Here is a 16,988-nt window from a genome sequence, read left to right as displayed (position 1 = left end):
AAAGCCATGACCATTTAAAATGGCAAAGAGTACTGAAGGACGGTCTTCCCTGAACAGTGGAACAAGAATTAAGCTATAATTAAGTTCCAATTTAAAAAAAAAAAAGCACATTTATTTTAAAATTGAGTTAAAACCTTTGGATACGCTTACTCTAAAATGACCAAACCAACGACATTTCGTGCGACTTTTGAGTCTGAGGAGATGAACAGCTCCATGATCATTACAGATCCTTCAGTCAGAAGTAAATCTGATAATCAAGTTTGTTCAGGATTTTTGTGACTTACTTCAAAATTATTTATAATAGTCTTTACGTCTTTGTGTCTACATTACTTCAGTTTATGAATTATGGTTTCATAGTTGATAGTGTTAATAAAATTCAAGTGAAAACAAACAATTGTCTCATCTCATTATCTCTAGCCGCTTTATAGAGGTAAATAAATATCAGCCATTTCTGGAGAATTTTCTTGAAATCATCTTGGTTTCATCAGACTACTGAAGGCATGGTCTGCAAAGAGCAGACAAAGCATGTCCAGGATCTCATTATTCAAATGTCTCGATCAGGACAGGGGTGCAAAAGAGTTTCCAAAACATTAGATGGAGCATGGAACACCATGAAGACCATCATCGACACTTGGAGAAAATGAGGCACCACCGTGACAATACGGAGAACAGGACGTCCCTCCAAAATGGACATGAGGACAAGAAGAAAAATATCAGGGAGGCTGTCAAAAGACCTCAAGCATGATTAAATAAAACACACACTCATCTGGGCTATGGGGCAGGGTGGCGAGACAGAAGCACTTTCTCATCTCATTATCTCTAGCCGCTTTATCCTGTTCTACAGGGTCGCAGGCGAGCTGGAGCCTATCCCAGCTGACTACGGGCGAAAGGCGGGGTACACCCTGGACAAGTCGCCAGGTCATCACAGGGCTGAGACACAGACAACCATTCACACTCACACCTACGGTCAATTTAGAGTCACCAGTTAACCTAACCTGCATGTCTTTGGACTGTGGGGGAAACCGGAGCACCCGGAGGAAACCCACGCGGACACGGGGAGAACATGCAAACTCCGCACAGAAAGGCCCTCGCCGGCCACGGGGCTCGAACCCAGGACCTTCTTGCTGTGAGGCGACAGCGCTAACCACTACACCACCGTGCCGCCCCAGAAGCACTTTCTCATTAAAAATAAAAATCCAAGCCCAAACCACCCTGAATAATGCGGCAAAATGTATTATGGTCTAATGAGACCAAAGGAGAAATGTTAGGGCATGAAAGTAGAACTATTTTGGGCATTTTATATATAAAAAAATCTCTTTGGCACAAAAACAAGATGGCTTCTCACCCAAAGAACACCACTGACATGAAGCATGGTGTTGGCAGCATTATGCTGTGGGACTGCTTCTGCTCAGCTGGGGCTGGAGCTCCAGTCAAGACAGAGGGAATCATGGATAGAGCCAAAACATCTGGCCCTTTTCCACTACCCTTTTTCAGCTCACTTCAGCCCCACACGGCTCGCGTTTCGACTATCTAAGAACAGCACGACTCGGCTCGCGTCAGCCCTGCTTAGCACCCAAAACTCGCACGGTTTTGGAGTGGGGCTGAAGCGAGCTGAGCGGGGCAAGGGGCGTGAGCAGACACTCCCCTGTGCACTGATTGGTGAGGAGGAGTGTCCTCACACGCCCGCACACGCCCCGCGAGCACGCTGGGATCTGTAAACACCGTAAACCCAGAAGAAGAATTATTACGAGAATTTCTGAAGCCTTATGCGCCTCACCTCATCTATACGCTCTTGCCAGTATCTGTTGGCGTTGTCGGTGACAACAAGCCACAGCACCAAGACCAGCAACACTAACGACTCCATGTCCTCCATGTTTATTGTTTACTATCCGGGTCGTGAGACTACCGCTTAAAAGATCACTGATGTCACTGTTTGCGCCGCCTAACGACATCACGTGACGTCCACCCACTTTCGCTAACTCCACCCAATGTGTCCACCCACTTCCAGCCAGCACGGTTCAGCGCGGTTGCAGTCGAAATGCAACTCCAACAGCCCGACTCAGCCCGACTCAGCCGTGTTGTTAGTGGAAAAGCGGCAATAGATTGATTTTGGCACAAAACCTGCAGGCCTCTGTTAGACAGCTGAAGAAGATATTTATCTTCCAGCATGATAACGACCTGAAGCACAAATCCAAGTCAAAGAAGGAGTGACTTCAGAAGAAGACCATCAAAATTTTAGAACAGCCCAGTCAGAACCCAGCTCTAAATCATAGGCAACCTGTGGAGTGACTTGAAGAGGGTTGTGTACAGGAGATCCCCTTGCAATTTGATAGATCTGGCGCATTTTTGCAATTAAGAGTGGAATAAAATTGACAAATAGAGATGTGCCAAGTTGATACTCTCTTACCCAAAAAGTCAGAGTGCTGTATTCCAAGCAAACGGTGCTTTAACCAAGTAACAGTTAAGGCATTAGTTAACTTATGCAACAACCGTTATTTTTTTAAAAATTTCCTTTTTCTTACCTAAAACCTGTCCATTTGTTTTTTCACTTGAATTTTGTCAGAAATACAGTGACGGAGGTAAATAAATGTTCACCAAGTGTATGCAGTAATAACGAGTGCTTGGAGAGCACAATATCCCCCGCTGGCAACTCGGCCATAACTCTGGTAAAATGCGACTGAATTGAATGAAATTGCAATATGCGTATTACTGACATATAACAAAGAATCCTGCCAAGTTTGGTGAAATTCCTCCAGAAATTGTGAGAGGAGTTGATTTCAGAAGTTGTGTACCCTTCCCGAGATGGACGGACGGACGGACACTGCCACGACATAATCCCCCTTCGGGCCTTTCAGCCAGCGGGGGATAAAAATCGTGAGTGAAGTTGATTTCAGAAAGCAAGCACACCTTGATGAAATTGCCAAAGTACAAGTTTGTTAATAATCAAGGGCATAACTCTGGTAAAATCTGCCCAAATTAAACAAAATTTCAATATGTGTATAACTGTCAGATAACAAAGCCTTTTGCCAAGTTTGGTGAAATTCCTCCACAAATTGTGAGAGGAGTTGATTTCAGAAGAACGTACACCCTCATGAAATTGTCAAAGTACAAGTTATTTGATCAAGGGTCAAAACTCTGGTAAAATTTTTCACAAACGAAATTAAATTGCAATAGGCGTATTACCGTCATATAACAAGGCCTTCTGCCAAGCTTTGAGAAATACGTCCAAAAATTGCGAGAGGAGTTGATGTCACCTTCATGAAATTGTGAAAGTACAAGGTTGTTAATCAAGGGCCACAACTCTGGTAAAATGTGGCCGAATTGAACAAAACAATAGGCGTACTACCGACATATAACAATGCCTTTTGCCAAGTTTGGTGAAATTCTTCCACAAATTGTGAGAGGAGTTGATTTCAGAAGGAAAACACACCCTCATGAAATTGTCAAAGTATAATTTTGTTAATCAAGGGCTGTAACTCTGGTAAAATTTGACTGAATTTAACGAAATTACAATATGGCTATCACCGACATATAACAAAGAATTCTGCCAAGTTTCGTGAAATTCCTCCAAAAATTGTGAGAGGAGTTGATTTCAAAAGGACAGCACCCTTCCCGAGACGGACGGACGGACACTGCCATGACATAATTCCCCTTTGGCCCTTTCAGCCAGCAGGGGATAAAAATCACCTGAGCACAGAGAACACGGAGTCCACGGAGTCAGTGCTTCATGAATTATTTGATAATTACAGTGCCACAAGGAAGTTTGTGAGCCCTTTAATAATTTCTTGTATTTTGGCATAAATTTGACCTGACATGTAACCATATCTTCATCTCCATCCTAAAACTCGATAAACAGACCCCAATTAAACAAACAATGCAAAAACATTATAGTTTTTATATTTATCTCTTCAACAAAATTATCCAAAATCAAACGGAGTTATTTTAAATTATGGATTGAATTAAAAGGGTAATTGAAGGTCAGGTGTTTTAATCAATGGGATGGCAATCGGGTATGAATTTAACGATAACAATAAATAATGATAATTATTGATGAACCTGTGAATTCTGGATTGGACCAACAGGTTCTCCAGGAGAATGTCAGGTTATTAGAGTTTGGTTGAATTGCTGCTCAAGGGGGGACACCACCAGTTACTGAAAGCAAAGATTCACATACTTTTTTTCCCCTGACAAAGATATTTAATATTGGATTATTTTGCTCAATAAATAAAAGTAAAAACCATAATGTTTTTTGCATCATTTGTTCAGTCGGGTTCTCTTTATCTAGTTTTGGGACTTAGACAAAAACCTGATTACGTTTCAGGTCACATTTATGCAGAAATTCATAAAATTGTAAAGGGTTCACAAACTTTCTAGCCACAATGTATGTGTTTCAAGTGGTGCTTGAAAGTTTGTGAACCCTTTGCAATTTTCTATATTTCTGCATAAATATGACCTAAAACATCAGGTTTTCACACAAGTCCTAAAAGTAGATAAAGAGAACCCAGTTAAACAAATCAGACAAAAATATTATACTTGCTCATTTATTTATTGAGGAAAATGATCCAATATTACATATCTGTGAGTGGCAAAAGTATGTGAACCTCTAGGATTAGCAGTTAATTTGAAGGTGAAATTAGAGTTGGATGTTTTCAATCAATGGGATGACAATCAGGTGTGAGTGGGCACCCTGTTTTATTTAAAGAACAGGGATCTATCAAAGTCTGATCTTCACAACACATGTTTGTGGTAGTGTATCATGGCACGAACAAAGGAGATTTCTGAGGACCTCAGAAAAAGCATTGTTGATGCTCATCAGGCTGGCAAAAGTTACAAAACCGTCTCTAAAGAGTTTGGACTCCACCAATCCACAGTCAGACAGATTGTGTACAAATGGAGGAAATTCAAGACCATTGTTACCCTCCCCAGAAATGGTTGACCAACAAAGATCACTCCAAGAGCAAGGCGTGTAATAGTCGGTGAGGTCACAAAGGACCCCAGGGTAACTTCTAAGCAACTGAAGGCCTCTCTCACATTGGCTAATGTTAATGTTCATGAGTCCACCATCAGGAGAACACTGAACAACAATGGTGTGCATGGCAGGGTTGCAAGGAGAAAGCCACTGCTCTCCAAAAAGAATATCGCTGCTTGTCTGCAGTTTGCTAAAGATCACATGGACAAGCCAGAAGGCTATTGGAAAAACGTCTTGTGGACGGATGAGACTAAAATAGAACTTTTTGGTTTAAATTAGAAGCGTTATTTTGGAGAAAGGAAAAGACTGCATTTCAGCATAAGAACCTTATCCCATCTGTGAAACATGGTGGTGGTATCAGCATGGTTTGGGCCTGTTTTGCTGCATCTGGGCCAGGATGACTTGCCATCATTGATGGAACAATGAATTCTGAATCATACCAGAGAATTCTAAAGGAAAATGTCAGGACATCTGTCCATGAACTGAATCTCAAGAGAAGGTGGGTCATGCAGCAAGACAACGACCCTAAGCACACAAGTCATTCTACCAAAGAATGATTAAAGAAGAATAAAGTTAATGTTTTGGAATGGCCAAGTCAAAGTCCTGACCTTAATCCAATCGAAATGTTGTGGAAGGACCTGAAGCGAGCAGTTCATGTGAGGAAACCCACCAACATCCCAGAGTTGAAGCTGTTCTGTACGGAGGAACGGCTAAAATTCCTCCAAGCCGGTGTGCAGGACTGATCAACAGCTACCGGAAACGTTTAGTTGCAGTTCATGCTGCACAAGGAGGTCACACCAGGCACTGAAAGCAAAGGTTCACATACTTTGCCACTCACAGATATGTAATATTGGATCATTTTCCTCAAGAAATAAATGAGCAAGTATAATATTTTTGTCTCATTTGTTTAACTGGGTTCTCTTTATCTACTTTTAGGACTTGTGTGAAAATCTGATGATGTTTTAGGTTATATTTATGCAGAAATATAGAAAATTCTAAAGGGTTCACAAACTTTCAAGCACTACTGTAAATAACTAGTTTAAGACATTTTGTGTATCACATCCAGTAATTTTTTTTCCTCATTCATGTGCTACTATCCAGAGAACATTGCATTTCTGCAGTACTACAGCTCTGTCCTTTGGCTCAGTTTGCAGTGATGAGTCACTTTCGCAGATTGTATGCTGAAAAAAAAAAAACTTGCATACATTCATGCATTGCAAACATGAATTTCTGCATGTTTGCTCAAATCGCTTTTTCACTGCAAAACTTGGACACGACACTTGGACCTAGACTAAGAAAACCTCAATTAAACCTCTCAAACTGGCTGCGTTGGTCTTTCCCCAAGAGTAAACACACTCGAGTTCCACTCAAGTGGATTCAAGCCTTTACAGTTTCCATCTATAGTTCAAAATGAACAAGGATCATTCATAGTCCCTTTAATTTAAGGTCAGTAAATATCCTAGTTTTGAGACCTGTTCCACGAGGCGTTTGATGACAGGTAAACCCTCCAAAGCTGAGCTGTCACAGCCGCTTGTCAAAATCCTCTCGAAGCCAAGGGAGACCAGGGTCTCTACCGCAATGGATGGATCATGGACCATATCGAATGCTGAAATGCACAGTGGAACATGTCTTTCATAAATGACCAACACATACAGTACCGGTCAAAAGTTTGGACACACCTTCTAACTCAGTAATTTATTTTTATTAATTAAAAGGCACTTCGTGTCTTCAACTAATGATGGCTGTCGTTTCTCGTTACTTAGTTGAGTGGTTTTTGACATAATATGGATTACTACAGTTATGGAATCGGGTTATTTACTGCATTTTTATTATTTACTGTTTTGTTCTCAAACGTATTAACGAGATCAACTGGGAGCTACTGCTCACTTATGTATACCCCCACTCTTGCTTATATCAGAACGCAAGCAATCGAAGGAATAGGACACTTATTATGAGCGTTGACTTCAACAAATAATTCACCCTGAAACAAGTAAGTAAAGAGCAGTGTTCTCCCCAGGGATTTCAAATAGCATTTTGCTTCTTGAAATAGCGTCAAAATCCACCCTATATGTTTCATAAATACATTCAGTCGGTAAACAGGAAGTCGATGTGTGACAGACCTGAAAACGGTATACATGATATAGAACCCCAAGCTGAAGCTCGGTACTAAATGTCAAGCAGTTGTGATTTGTAGTTGCTGAGAAAAGTGTTCCAAAGCCTATATGTTTCGTAAATACATTCAGTTGGTAAACAGGAAGTCGATGTGTGACAGACCTGAAAACGGTATACATGGTACAGAACCCCAAGCTGAAGTTTGGTACCAAGTGGCTGTCATTTGTGGTTGCTGAGAAAAAGGGTGTTTCGGACGGACGAAAATACGGATGGACAGACAGAAGTAAACCAGTATAATCGCCCCCCCCACGGGGGTATCATTAAAAAGGCAAGAAACTGTACTAATTAACTTTTGACGAGGCACCTATTAATTGAAAAGCATTCCAGGTGACTACCTCATGAAGCTGGTTAAGATATCGCCAATAGCGTGTAAAGCGTCATCAAGGTAAACGTTGGCTACTTTGAAGAATCTAAAATATGGAATATACTGGCTTTTTTAACTTTTTTTTTTTTTTTTTGTTTACCACAGAATTCCATAGTTCTGATGGCTTCAGTATTGTTCTACACTGTAGAAAATAGTCAAAATACAGAAAAACCTATGCAAGAGAAGGGGTGTCCAAACTTTTTACTTGTACTCTACCTGATAGCATCTCGATTAATGAAGGATCATATGCCATGAAATATTTAGTAGTTTGCTACGGAAGAACAGAGATATTTACCTCTGTGAAATGTAACGGGCAGCGGCCTGCATGAAGCTGAAACACACAGTGAATAATGCAATCATTCCGTTGTCCATTCTGCTTCCATGGTTAGGATATCAATTCCGAAATTCTCTAACAGGCCTGAAGATCAACTAAGGTCTATTTGTAGTACTTGTATTTGTAGTCTGAAACGAAATGTGGACAATAAATAAAATCAGCCTCCTGTGGATACAAGAATGAGTTGTGTGTGGGTGATAAATTCCTTCATGTACAGCCTCGCAGCATTTAACATCCCGATCTGGGCTCCTCTTCGCTGTGACAAGAGCTACACTTACTATTGATGAATGTGTTTTCATGGATATTCCTTTTCATTTATGTTTTTGCAATGAAACTCTGAATAAAAATGTGTGCAGGACTTCCTGGCGCTCTCCTTTTATCCAAAATTCCTATTTGCTCGCGATATTATGTGTCCTGTTAAAATTTAATATATGGGAAACAATGGCTTTAAACTGTACGCAAATACAATATTAATCAAAATTATCATCACAACACAAGCAGTAAATAATCACTAAATCGGTTCCACTATGCGTTATACAAGATGCTAACTGGTCCCTGTCATTGCTAGCCACGTTAGCACTTGAAGCATCACTCTGAACCTCCATCAGGCACCGCAATGCAGAATTTACCCAGGAGTTCCATGCAGAGCTCAGCGTCGACTCGTCCGTCCTCGGTCAGTGCCCCCAGCACGAAACCGTCAGCCCTGTGTCTCTTCAGCAGCTCTATGTCCCTCCTCATCACCTCCACCTCCCGCTCAGAGTAGAGGAAGTCGCCTCCTCGAGGTCGGATCATCACGTACACTGGGATCTGCACGTTCTCTTTCACCACCTGCAGCAGACCTAAGGAAGGAGAGTTCATGTATAACTGCAAGCAGCGATGTGAGGGGCCCAAGCACTGGTCGCAAACAGAAACACACGAGGCCAGTTCTTACAAGTTACACAGACCAATTACAAAGCCCATAGATGAACACGTAGTTGAAGTTAGTTCTGATAGCTTAGTGCTAACCTTGTAAAATTTCTGCTGAAAGCTGTTTGGCTGATGGTGGTCGGGTTTTTAAATAATTCACTTCCAGATTACCACAACGAGATACTGTAGTACACTAAATTTAATCTCAATCGGATTCGTATACTGCATCCCTATTACATGACAACTTTATCGATATACACTATTTTTGGAAGCCTTTGTGAAAATGGATACGAAGTTGTAAAAAAATGCACACTATTAACCTGGATTCATTTTTAAAAACATCCATAATAATTTTTTTTTTTTTTAAAGATATTTTTTTGGGCTTTTTGCACCTTTATTGGATAGGACAGTGTAGAGACAGGAAATGAGCGGGAGAGAGACGGGAAGGGATCGGGAAATGACCTCGGGCTGGAATCGAACCCGGGTCGCCCGCATTCATGGTATGACGCCTTAACCACCTGAGCCACGACGCCCCCAAAACATCCATAATAATTATTACATACATACTATATTCCATATTATAATACATACAGGCCACTTTTTCCATGGAATAAAAACATGTATTATATTCCCTTCTAGTGGGTTTACTGATGGCATGCAAGATCATCATATCGCTTATCCTCTATGTATTACGCCACTCTACCCAATGGAGAACGAGCCTGCGATATTGTTATAATATTGTATGTTGTCAAGACAACACGAGGTCACATGTCGGAGCTCATGCAAAGATCCAATGATAAAACTTTTCTGTTGCGCATGTGCACAATCATTTCTTTGTTGGCCGGGAAAGAGAGAAGACGAGGTTAATTCAGTGCTTGGTTTAAACACTAATTAAATAAACTGAAACTAAAGACGCGCTGAACATCCGAAAGGCTACTAAAACTTTGTTATAAATTCTTCATGCATATTTACAAGAGAGAAACATACTACCGGACATCGAAAAACTGGAAAAGAGACACGTCGGAGATGTAAAACTTCCACGCTAGCAAGTGACCGACAGTTTGTAAACAAACATGACCGCAAGGTTTGCTTCGTTAAAAGTGGAAGATTTAAAGAGAAAGACGCATTGAACAACAGAAAGGCTACCAAGACTTCACTGGATATTCTTTACACATATTTACAAGAGAAAAACATACCAGTGGACACTGAAAAACTGGAAAAGAGAGCAATAGCGGAAATTTTGTCAAAGTTCTACTTGGAGGTGAGGAAAAGTGACGCAGACTTTTACAAGAGGACTTCACTCGTGGACTTCACTCAGCAAAACCCTTTTGTTTTGAACAACTGCAATGCAACAATTAACTGCTACCAAAAGTAACTGTGAACTTGAACTGTCAACCTGGATATAGCTTGTATATAAGTTGGCTTGTTGTTCAGGCTTTTGGTACTTGTACCATTTTTATTGTTAAAACTTTGATTTTGTACATTGGATTGACAGAACACTGAATTACATTCGATCAGAATCAGCATTCAATATTGGTAAGTTACACCCCTGTTCTTAACTTTCTGTAAAATCTATCATTGTTCTATCGAACGTATATGCATGAATAATAATAATAATAATAAAGTGTCTGGCTTTTTTCATGGTCTATCAGATATATTCCATTTAGCTACTCGTCTTCGACTCGTTCAGTATTATGCTAGCTGAATGGAATATATCTATCCCACTCAATGCCAGCCAATATTATTTAATTATTATACATACAGGACACTTTTGCCATGGAATAAAAACATATTCTATTCCTTTCGAGCGGGTTTCATTCATTTGGTTTGATACCACATGATATTGTTAGCATATCGCTTATCCTACGTGTATTGCGTCACTAGTGGAGAATGAGTGTTGAATATGGTTTATGATATTACACGGTCAAGACAACACGATGTCACATGTCGGTGCTGATGTGAATATTCAATGAGAAACTTTTCTGCTGCGCGTGTGCAGAACCATTTCTTTGTTCTCCGGGAAAGAGGAAGATGCGTTGAACACCCGAAAGACTATCAAAACTTCATTATATGTTCTTCACGCATATTTACAAGAGAAAAACATACGGTACCAATGGACATTGAAAAACTGGAAAAGAGACACGTCGGAGACGTAAAACTTCAATGTTAGCGAGCGACTGTGACATGCCTGCCAGGTTTGCTTCGTTAAATATGGGAGATTTTAAGAGAATTTTGAAAGAGAAAAGATGCGTTGAACACCCAAAAGAAATGTGTATGTATAATAATAATAATGGCATTGAGTGGTCTATCAGATATATTCCATTCAGCTAGCATGATACTGAACTTGTCTTCGACTCGCTCAATATCATGCTAGCTGAATGGAATACATCTGATATACCACACTACACCAGCCAAAAGTATTTCAATATAATAAAATTAATTTATTATGATACACTTCAATATTCATGTAAGCTAAGATTTCTTTTTAAATGATGATATTTTAAGGCTATGAATGCCAATATTCTCATGAAAATTATATAAATATTACCAAATGGTCGTGATGGCAATAAAATTAAGAGAAATTAAAAAAAAAAAAAACACGAAACGTCTTTTCAAAGACATGTTTTGGCATATCTTATGCCATCTTTAGTTTAATGAGGAATGACTAGTCTTGCATCACATGACAAGATACAGCTCTGGAAAAAATTAAGAGACCACTTCAAGTTTTTCTTAAATCAGCATCTCTATGTATGGCAGCCATTTCCTTCCAGTGTCTGTGCTGGAATTCCAACACAAGCATGCCTCATTTTACTGAATGAGGTACTGATTAGGTGATCACCTGAACCAAATCTTATTTCACGAGGAAAAGTATAAAAACCACTGCTGTGGTCAGCACTATCCTCTTGCCAGTTTGGATGGCAAAAACAGTGCCAGTAGTACCTTACATTTAACTGGAATACAAAAATATCTATTCATCATGCCAAAAGAGTTAAAATGTTTTGAGTGAGAAAAAGAAGGGTTCAATTTTGGCTTTACTGGCAGAGGGATACAGTGAGCATCAGGTTGCCTCCATCCTCAAAATGTGAAAGACAGCAGTTCATAAGAAAAAGGTCAAGCAGCAGACAATGGGGATAATCAAGTTATAGACTGGTAGAGAGTAAAAACGACTCTCCATTGACCGGGATGATCATCAACTCCTTCGAATATCACTCAACAACCTTAGGATGACATCAAGTGACCAACAAAAAGAATGGCAAATGGCAGCTGGGGTTAAATGCATGGCAAGGATGGTTCAAACCAGGCTCCTCTGGATGGGACTGAAATCGTACAAAGCCAGAACGAGTCCATCAACGAGAAGCAAAGAACAGCCAGGCTGAACATTGCTAAAGACCATAAGGATTGGACCATAGAGGACTAGACTAAGGTCATCTTCTCTGATGAGTCCAATTTTCAGCTTTTCCCATCCCCTGGTTGTCTAATGGTTAGACAGAGATCTGGAGAGGCCGACAAGCCACAGTGTCTCGCAGCCATTGTGGAATTTGGTAGAGGATCAGTGATGATCTGGAGGTGCTTCAGCAAGGCTGGAATGAGGCAGATTTTTGTTTGTGAAAGACACATGAATTAAACCATGTACAAGGCTATCCTGGAAGAAAACTTACTTCTTTTTGCTCTGACAATGTTCCCTAACTCTGAGGATTGGGTTTTCCAGCAGGACAATGCTCCATGCCACACAACCAGGTCAATCAAGGTGTGGATGGAGGACCACAAGGTCAAGACCCTGTCATGGCCAGCCCAATCTCTAGACCTGAACCTCATTAAAAACCTCTGGAATGTGATCAAGAGAAAGATAGATAGTCACAAGCCATCAAACAAAGCTGACCTGATTGAATTTTTGCTCCAGGAGGGGCATAAAGTCACCCAAGAGCAGTGTGAAAGACTGGTGGAGAGCATGCCAAGACACATGAAAGCTGTGATTACAACCCGGATTCCAAAAAAGTTGGGACAAAGTACAAATTGGAAATAAAAACGGAATGCAATAATTTACAAATCTCAAAAACTGATATTGTATTCACAATAGAACATGGACAACATATCAAATGTTAAAAGTGAGACATTTTGAAATTTCATGCCAAATATTGGCTCATTTGAAATTTCATGACAGCAACACATCTCAAAGTTGGGACAGGGGCAATAAGAGGCTGAAAAAGTTAAAGCTACAAAAAAGGAACAGCTGGAGGACCAAATTGCAACTCATTAGGTCAATTGGCAATAGGTCATTAACATGACTGGGTATAAAAAGAGCATCTTGGAGTGGCAGCGGCTCTCAGAAGTAAAGACGGGAAGAGGATCACCAATCCCCCTAATTCTGCGCCGACAAATAGTGGAGCAATATCAGAAAGGAGTTCGACAGTGTAAAATTGCAAAGAGTTTAAACATATCATCATCTACAGTGCATAATATCATCAAAAGATTCAGAGAATCTGGAAGAATCTCTGTGCGTAAGGGTCAAGGCCGGAAAACCATACCGGGTGCCCGTGATCTTCGGGCCTTTAGACGGCACTGCATCACATACAGGCATGCTTCTGTATTGGAAATCACAAAATGGGCTCAGGAATATTTCCAGAGAACATTATCTGTGAACACAATTCACCGTGCCATCCGCCGTTGCCAGCTAAAACTCTATAGTTCAAAGAAGAAGCCGTATCTAAACATGATCCAGAAGCGCAGACGTCTTCTCTGGGCCAAGGCTCATTTAAAATGGACTGTGGCAAAGTGGAAAACTGTTCTGTGGTCAGACGAATCAAAATTTGAAGTTCTTTATGGAAATCAGGGACGCCGTGTCATTCGGACTAAAGAGGAGAAGGACGACCCAAGTTGTTATCAGCGCTCAGTTCAGAAGCCTGCATCTCTGATGGTATGGGGTTGCATTAGTGCGTGTGGCATGGGCAGCTTACACATCTGGAAAGACACCATCAATGCTGAAAGGTATATCCAGGTTCTAGAGCAACATATGCTCCCATCCAGACGACGTCTCTTTCAGGGAAGACCCTGCATTTTCCAACATGACAATGCCAAACCACATACTGCATCAATTACAGCATCATGGCTGCGTAGAAGAAGGGTCCGGGTACTGAACTGGCCAGCCTGCAGTCCAGATCTTTCACCCATAGAAAACATTTGGCGCATCATAAAACGGAAGATACGACAAAAAAGACCTAAGACAGTTGAGCAACTAGAATCCTACATTAGACAAGAATGGGTTAACATTCCTATCCCTAAACTTGAGCAACTTGTCTCCTCAGTCCCTAGACGTTTACAGACTGTTGTAAAGAGAAAAGGGGATGTCTCACAGTGGTAAACATGGCCCTGTCCCAATTTTTTTGAGATGTGTTGTCATGAAATTTAAAATCACCTAATTTTTTCTCTTTAAATGATACATTTTCTCAGTTTAAATATTTGATATGTCATCTATGTTCTATTCTGAATAAAATATGGAATTTTGAAACTTCCACATCATTGCATTCCGTTTTTATTTACAATTTGTACTTTGTCCCAACTTTTTTGGAATCGGGGTTGTAAATGTCAGGGTTACTTTCAACATTTGATATGTTGTCTATGTTCTATTGTGAATACAGTATGTTTTTGAGATTTGTAAATTATTGCATTCCGTTTTTATTTACAATTTGTACTTTATCCCAACTTCTTTGGAATCGGGGTTGTAAATGTCAGGGTTATTCCACCAAATATTCATTTCCAAACTCATCCTTGTTTGTTTGTCATTTAAAATTGAATATGATCTTCATTTCTATGCATTATTCAAGGTCTGAAAACATGTCATCTTTGTTATTTTGACCAGTTGTCATTTTCTGCAGTTAAATGCTCCAGGTGACCATATTTTATGTGGAATTTGAGGGAAATGTCAGTAGTTTATGGAATAAAACAAAAATGTTCATGTTCCTCAAACACATATCTATAAATAGTAAAACCAGAGAAACTGACAATTTTGCAGTGATCTCTTAATTTTTTCCAGAGCTGTATATACCATGAACCAATCACACCACCAATTAACCGATTAAGATAAATCTTCGGGTGAGGAAGTATTAAGGTGATGAACTTGTTTATTCAATTCAGGATTAATCTGTCTAATATAAAAAGCCTCCAAGTCTGAGTTCGAAGGATGTTTTAGCAGATTCCAAGATAGTGAAGCAAGCAGGTGTATACTAGTTTTTACATGTAGAAAACTGAGAAAGATGTTTAACAAGGCGGCACGGTGGTGTAGTGGTTAGCGCTGTCGCCTCACAGCAAGAAGGTCCGGGTTCGAGCCCCGTGGCTGACGAGGGCCTTTCTGTGTGGAGTTTGCATGTTCTCCCTGTGTCTGTGTGGGTTTCCTCCGGGTGCTCTGGTTTCCCCCACAGTCCAAAGACATGCAGGTTAGGTTAACTGGTGACTCTAAATTGACCGTAGGTGTGAATGTGAATGGTTGTCTGTGTCTATGTGTCAGCCCTGTGATGACCTGGCGACTTGTCCAGGGTGTACCCCGCATTTCGCCCGTAGTCAGCTGGGATAGGCTCCAGCTTGCCTGGGACCCTGTAGAACAGGATAAAGCGGCTAGAGATAATGATAATGAGATGAGATGTTTAAAAACATGCAAAATGTTTTAAATCAGTCACTGTGTGCTCTTTTATTCCAGTTGAAAAATGGCGACCGTACACAGAGATCACAGGAATGGCGACATAATGACAAAGTAATGCCCGAGGTTTACATTACAGGCATTTAGCAGATGCTCTTATCCAGAGCGACATACAACATACCCAGAGCAGCCTGGGGAGCAGTTGGGGGTTAGATGCCTTGCTCAAGGGCACGTCGGTCATTCCTGCTGGTCCAGGGAATCAAACCGGTAACTTTGTGGTCCCAAAGCTGCTTCTCGAACCATCAAGCCATGACTTCTCCATTTGGGTTTTCCAAATCATCTGGTATGGTTGGTGCCATATACAGTGTCTTGTAAAAATATTCATCCCCTTTGATGTTTGTCCTGTTTTGTCACATTACAAGCTGGAATTAAAATGGATTTTTGGGGGGTTAGCACTATTTTATTTACACAACATGCCTACCACTTTAAAGGTGCACATTGTTTGTGTCACAATAAAACAACAATAATTAAGAGGAAAAAACAGAAATCTAGCGTGTGCATAGGTATTCACCCCCCCAAGTCAATACTTTGCAGAGCCACCTTTTGCTGCAATCACAGCTGCTAGTCTCTTGGGGTATGTCTCTATTAGTTTAGCACATCTAGCCACTGGGATTTTTACCCGTTCCTCAAGGCAAAACTGCTCCAATTCCTTCAAGTGAGATGGGTTGTGTTGGTGTACAGCAATCTTCAAGTTATGCCACAGATTCTCAATTGGATTGAGGTCTGGGCTTTGACTAGGCCATTCCAAGACATTTAAATGTTCCCTTTAAACCACTCCAGTGTAGCTTTAGCAGTATGTTTAGGGTCATTGTCCTGCTGGACCATGAACCTTCGTCCCAGTCTCAAACCTCTGGCTGACTCAAACAGGTTTTCCTCCAGAATTGCCCTGTATTTAGTGCCATCCATCTTTCCTTCAGTCCTGACCAGCTTTCCTGTCCCTGCAGATGAAAAACATCCCCACAGCATGATGCTGCCACCACCATGCTTCACTGTAGGAATGGTGTTCTCAGGGTGTTGGGTTTGCGCCACACATGGCATTTCCCATGATGGCCAAAAAGTTCAATTTTACTCTCATTTGACCAGAGAATCTTCTTCCATGTGTTTGCAGAGTCTGCCACATGCTGCTGGGCAAACTGCAAATGTGATTTTTTTTTTTTTTTTTTTTTTTAAGCAATGACTTTTCTGGCCACTCGTGTACGGCTTAAAGTGGTCCTGTGGACAGATACTCCCATCTCTGCTGTGGATCTTTGCAGCTCCTTCAGTGTTATCTTTGGTGTCTTTATTGCATCTCTGATTAATGTCCTCCTTGCGCAGTCTGTGAGTTTTGGTGGACGGCCTTCTCTTGTCAGGTTTGTAGTGGTGCCATATTCTTTCCATTCTGCTATAATGGATTTAATGGTGCTCCCTGGGATATTCAAAGTTTGGGATGTTTTTTTCACCCAACTCTGATCTATACTTCTCCACAACTTTGTCTCTGACCTGTTTGGAGGCTCCTTGGTTTTCATGTTGCTTGCTTAGTAGTGTTGCAGAGTCAGGGTCCTTCCAGAACAGG

The 16,988-nt window shown here is 40.8% G+C and overlaps 1 protein-coding gene across 1 annotated transcript in view; it reads right to left on the bottom strand.

Annotated features, from left to right (window-relative positions):
• cutc (cutC copper transporter homolog (E. coli)) overlaps positions 1-16,988 on the bottom strand; it is a 47,859-nt gene that overhangs the window by 16,783 nt on the left and 14,088 nt on the right. Inside the window, exons 4-6 of the mRNA XM_060916911.1 lie at positions 8,469-8,678; positions 7,801-7,836; positions 6,442-6,575 (exon numbers count right to left, since the gene is read on the bottom strand). Coding sequence (XP_060772894.1) covers positions 6,442-6,575; positions 7,801-7,836; positions 8,469-8,678 — 380 coding nt within the window. The remainder of the gene's footprint in view (positions 1-6,441; positions 6,576-7,800; positions 7,837-8,468; positions 8,679-16,988) is intronic.

The sequence above is a fragment of the Neoarius graeffei genome, chromosome 3 (assembly GCF_027579695.1).
Source record: "Neoarius graeffei isolate fNeoGra1 chromosome 3, fNeoGra1.pri, whole genome shotgun sequence".
Classification (NCBI taxonomy): domain Eukaryota; kingdom Metazoa; phylum Chordata; class Actinopteri; order Siluriformes; family Ariidae; genus Neoarius; species Neoarius graeffei.
Note: the sequence above shows the minus strand (reverse complement) of the source record. Positions and strands in the feature narration are given on the sequence as shown.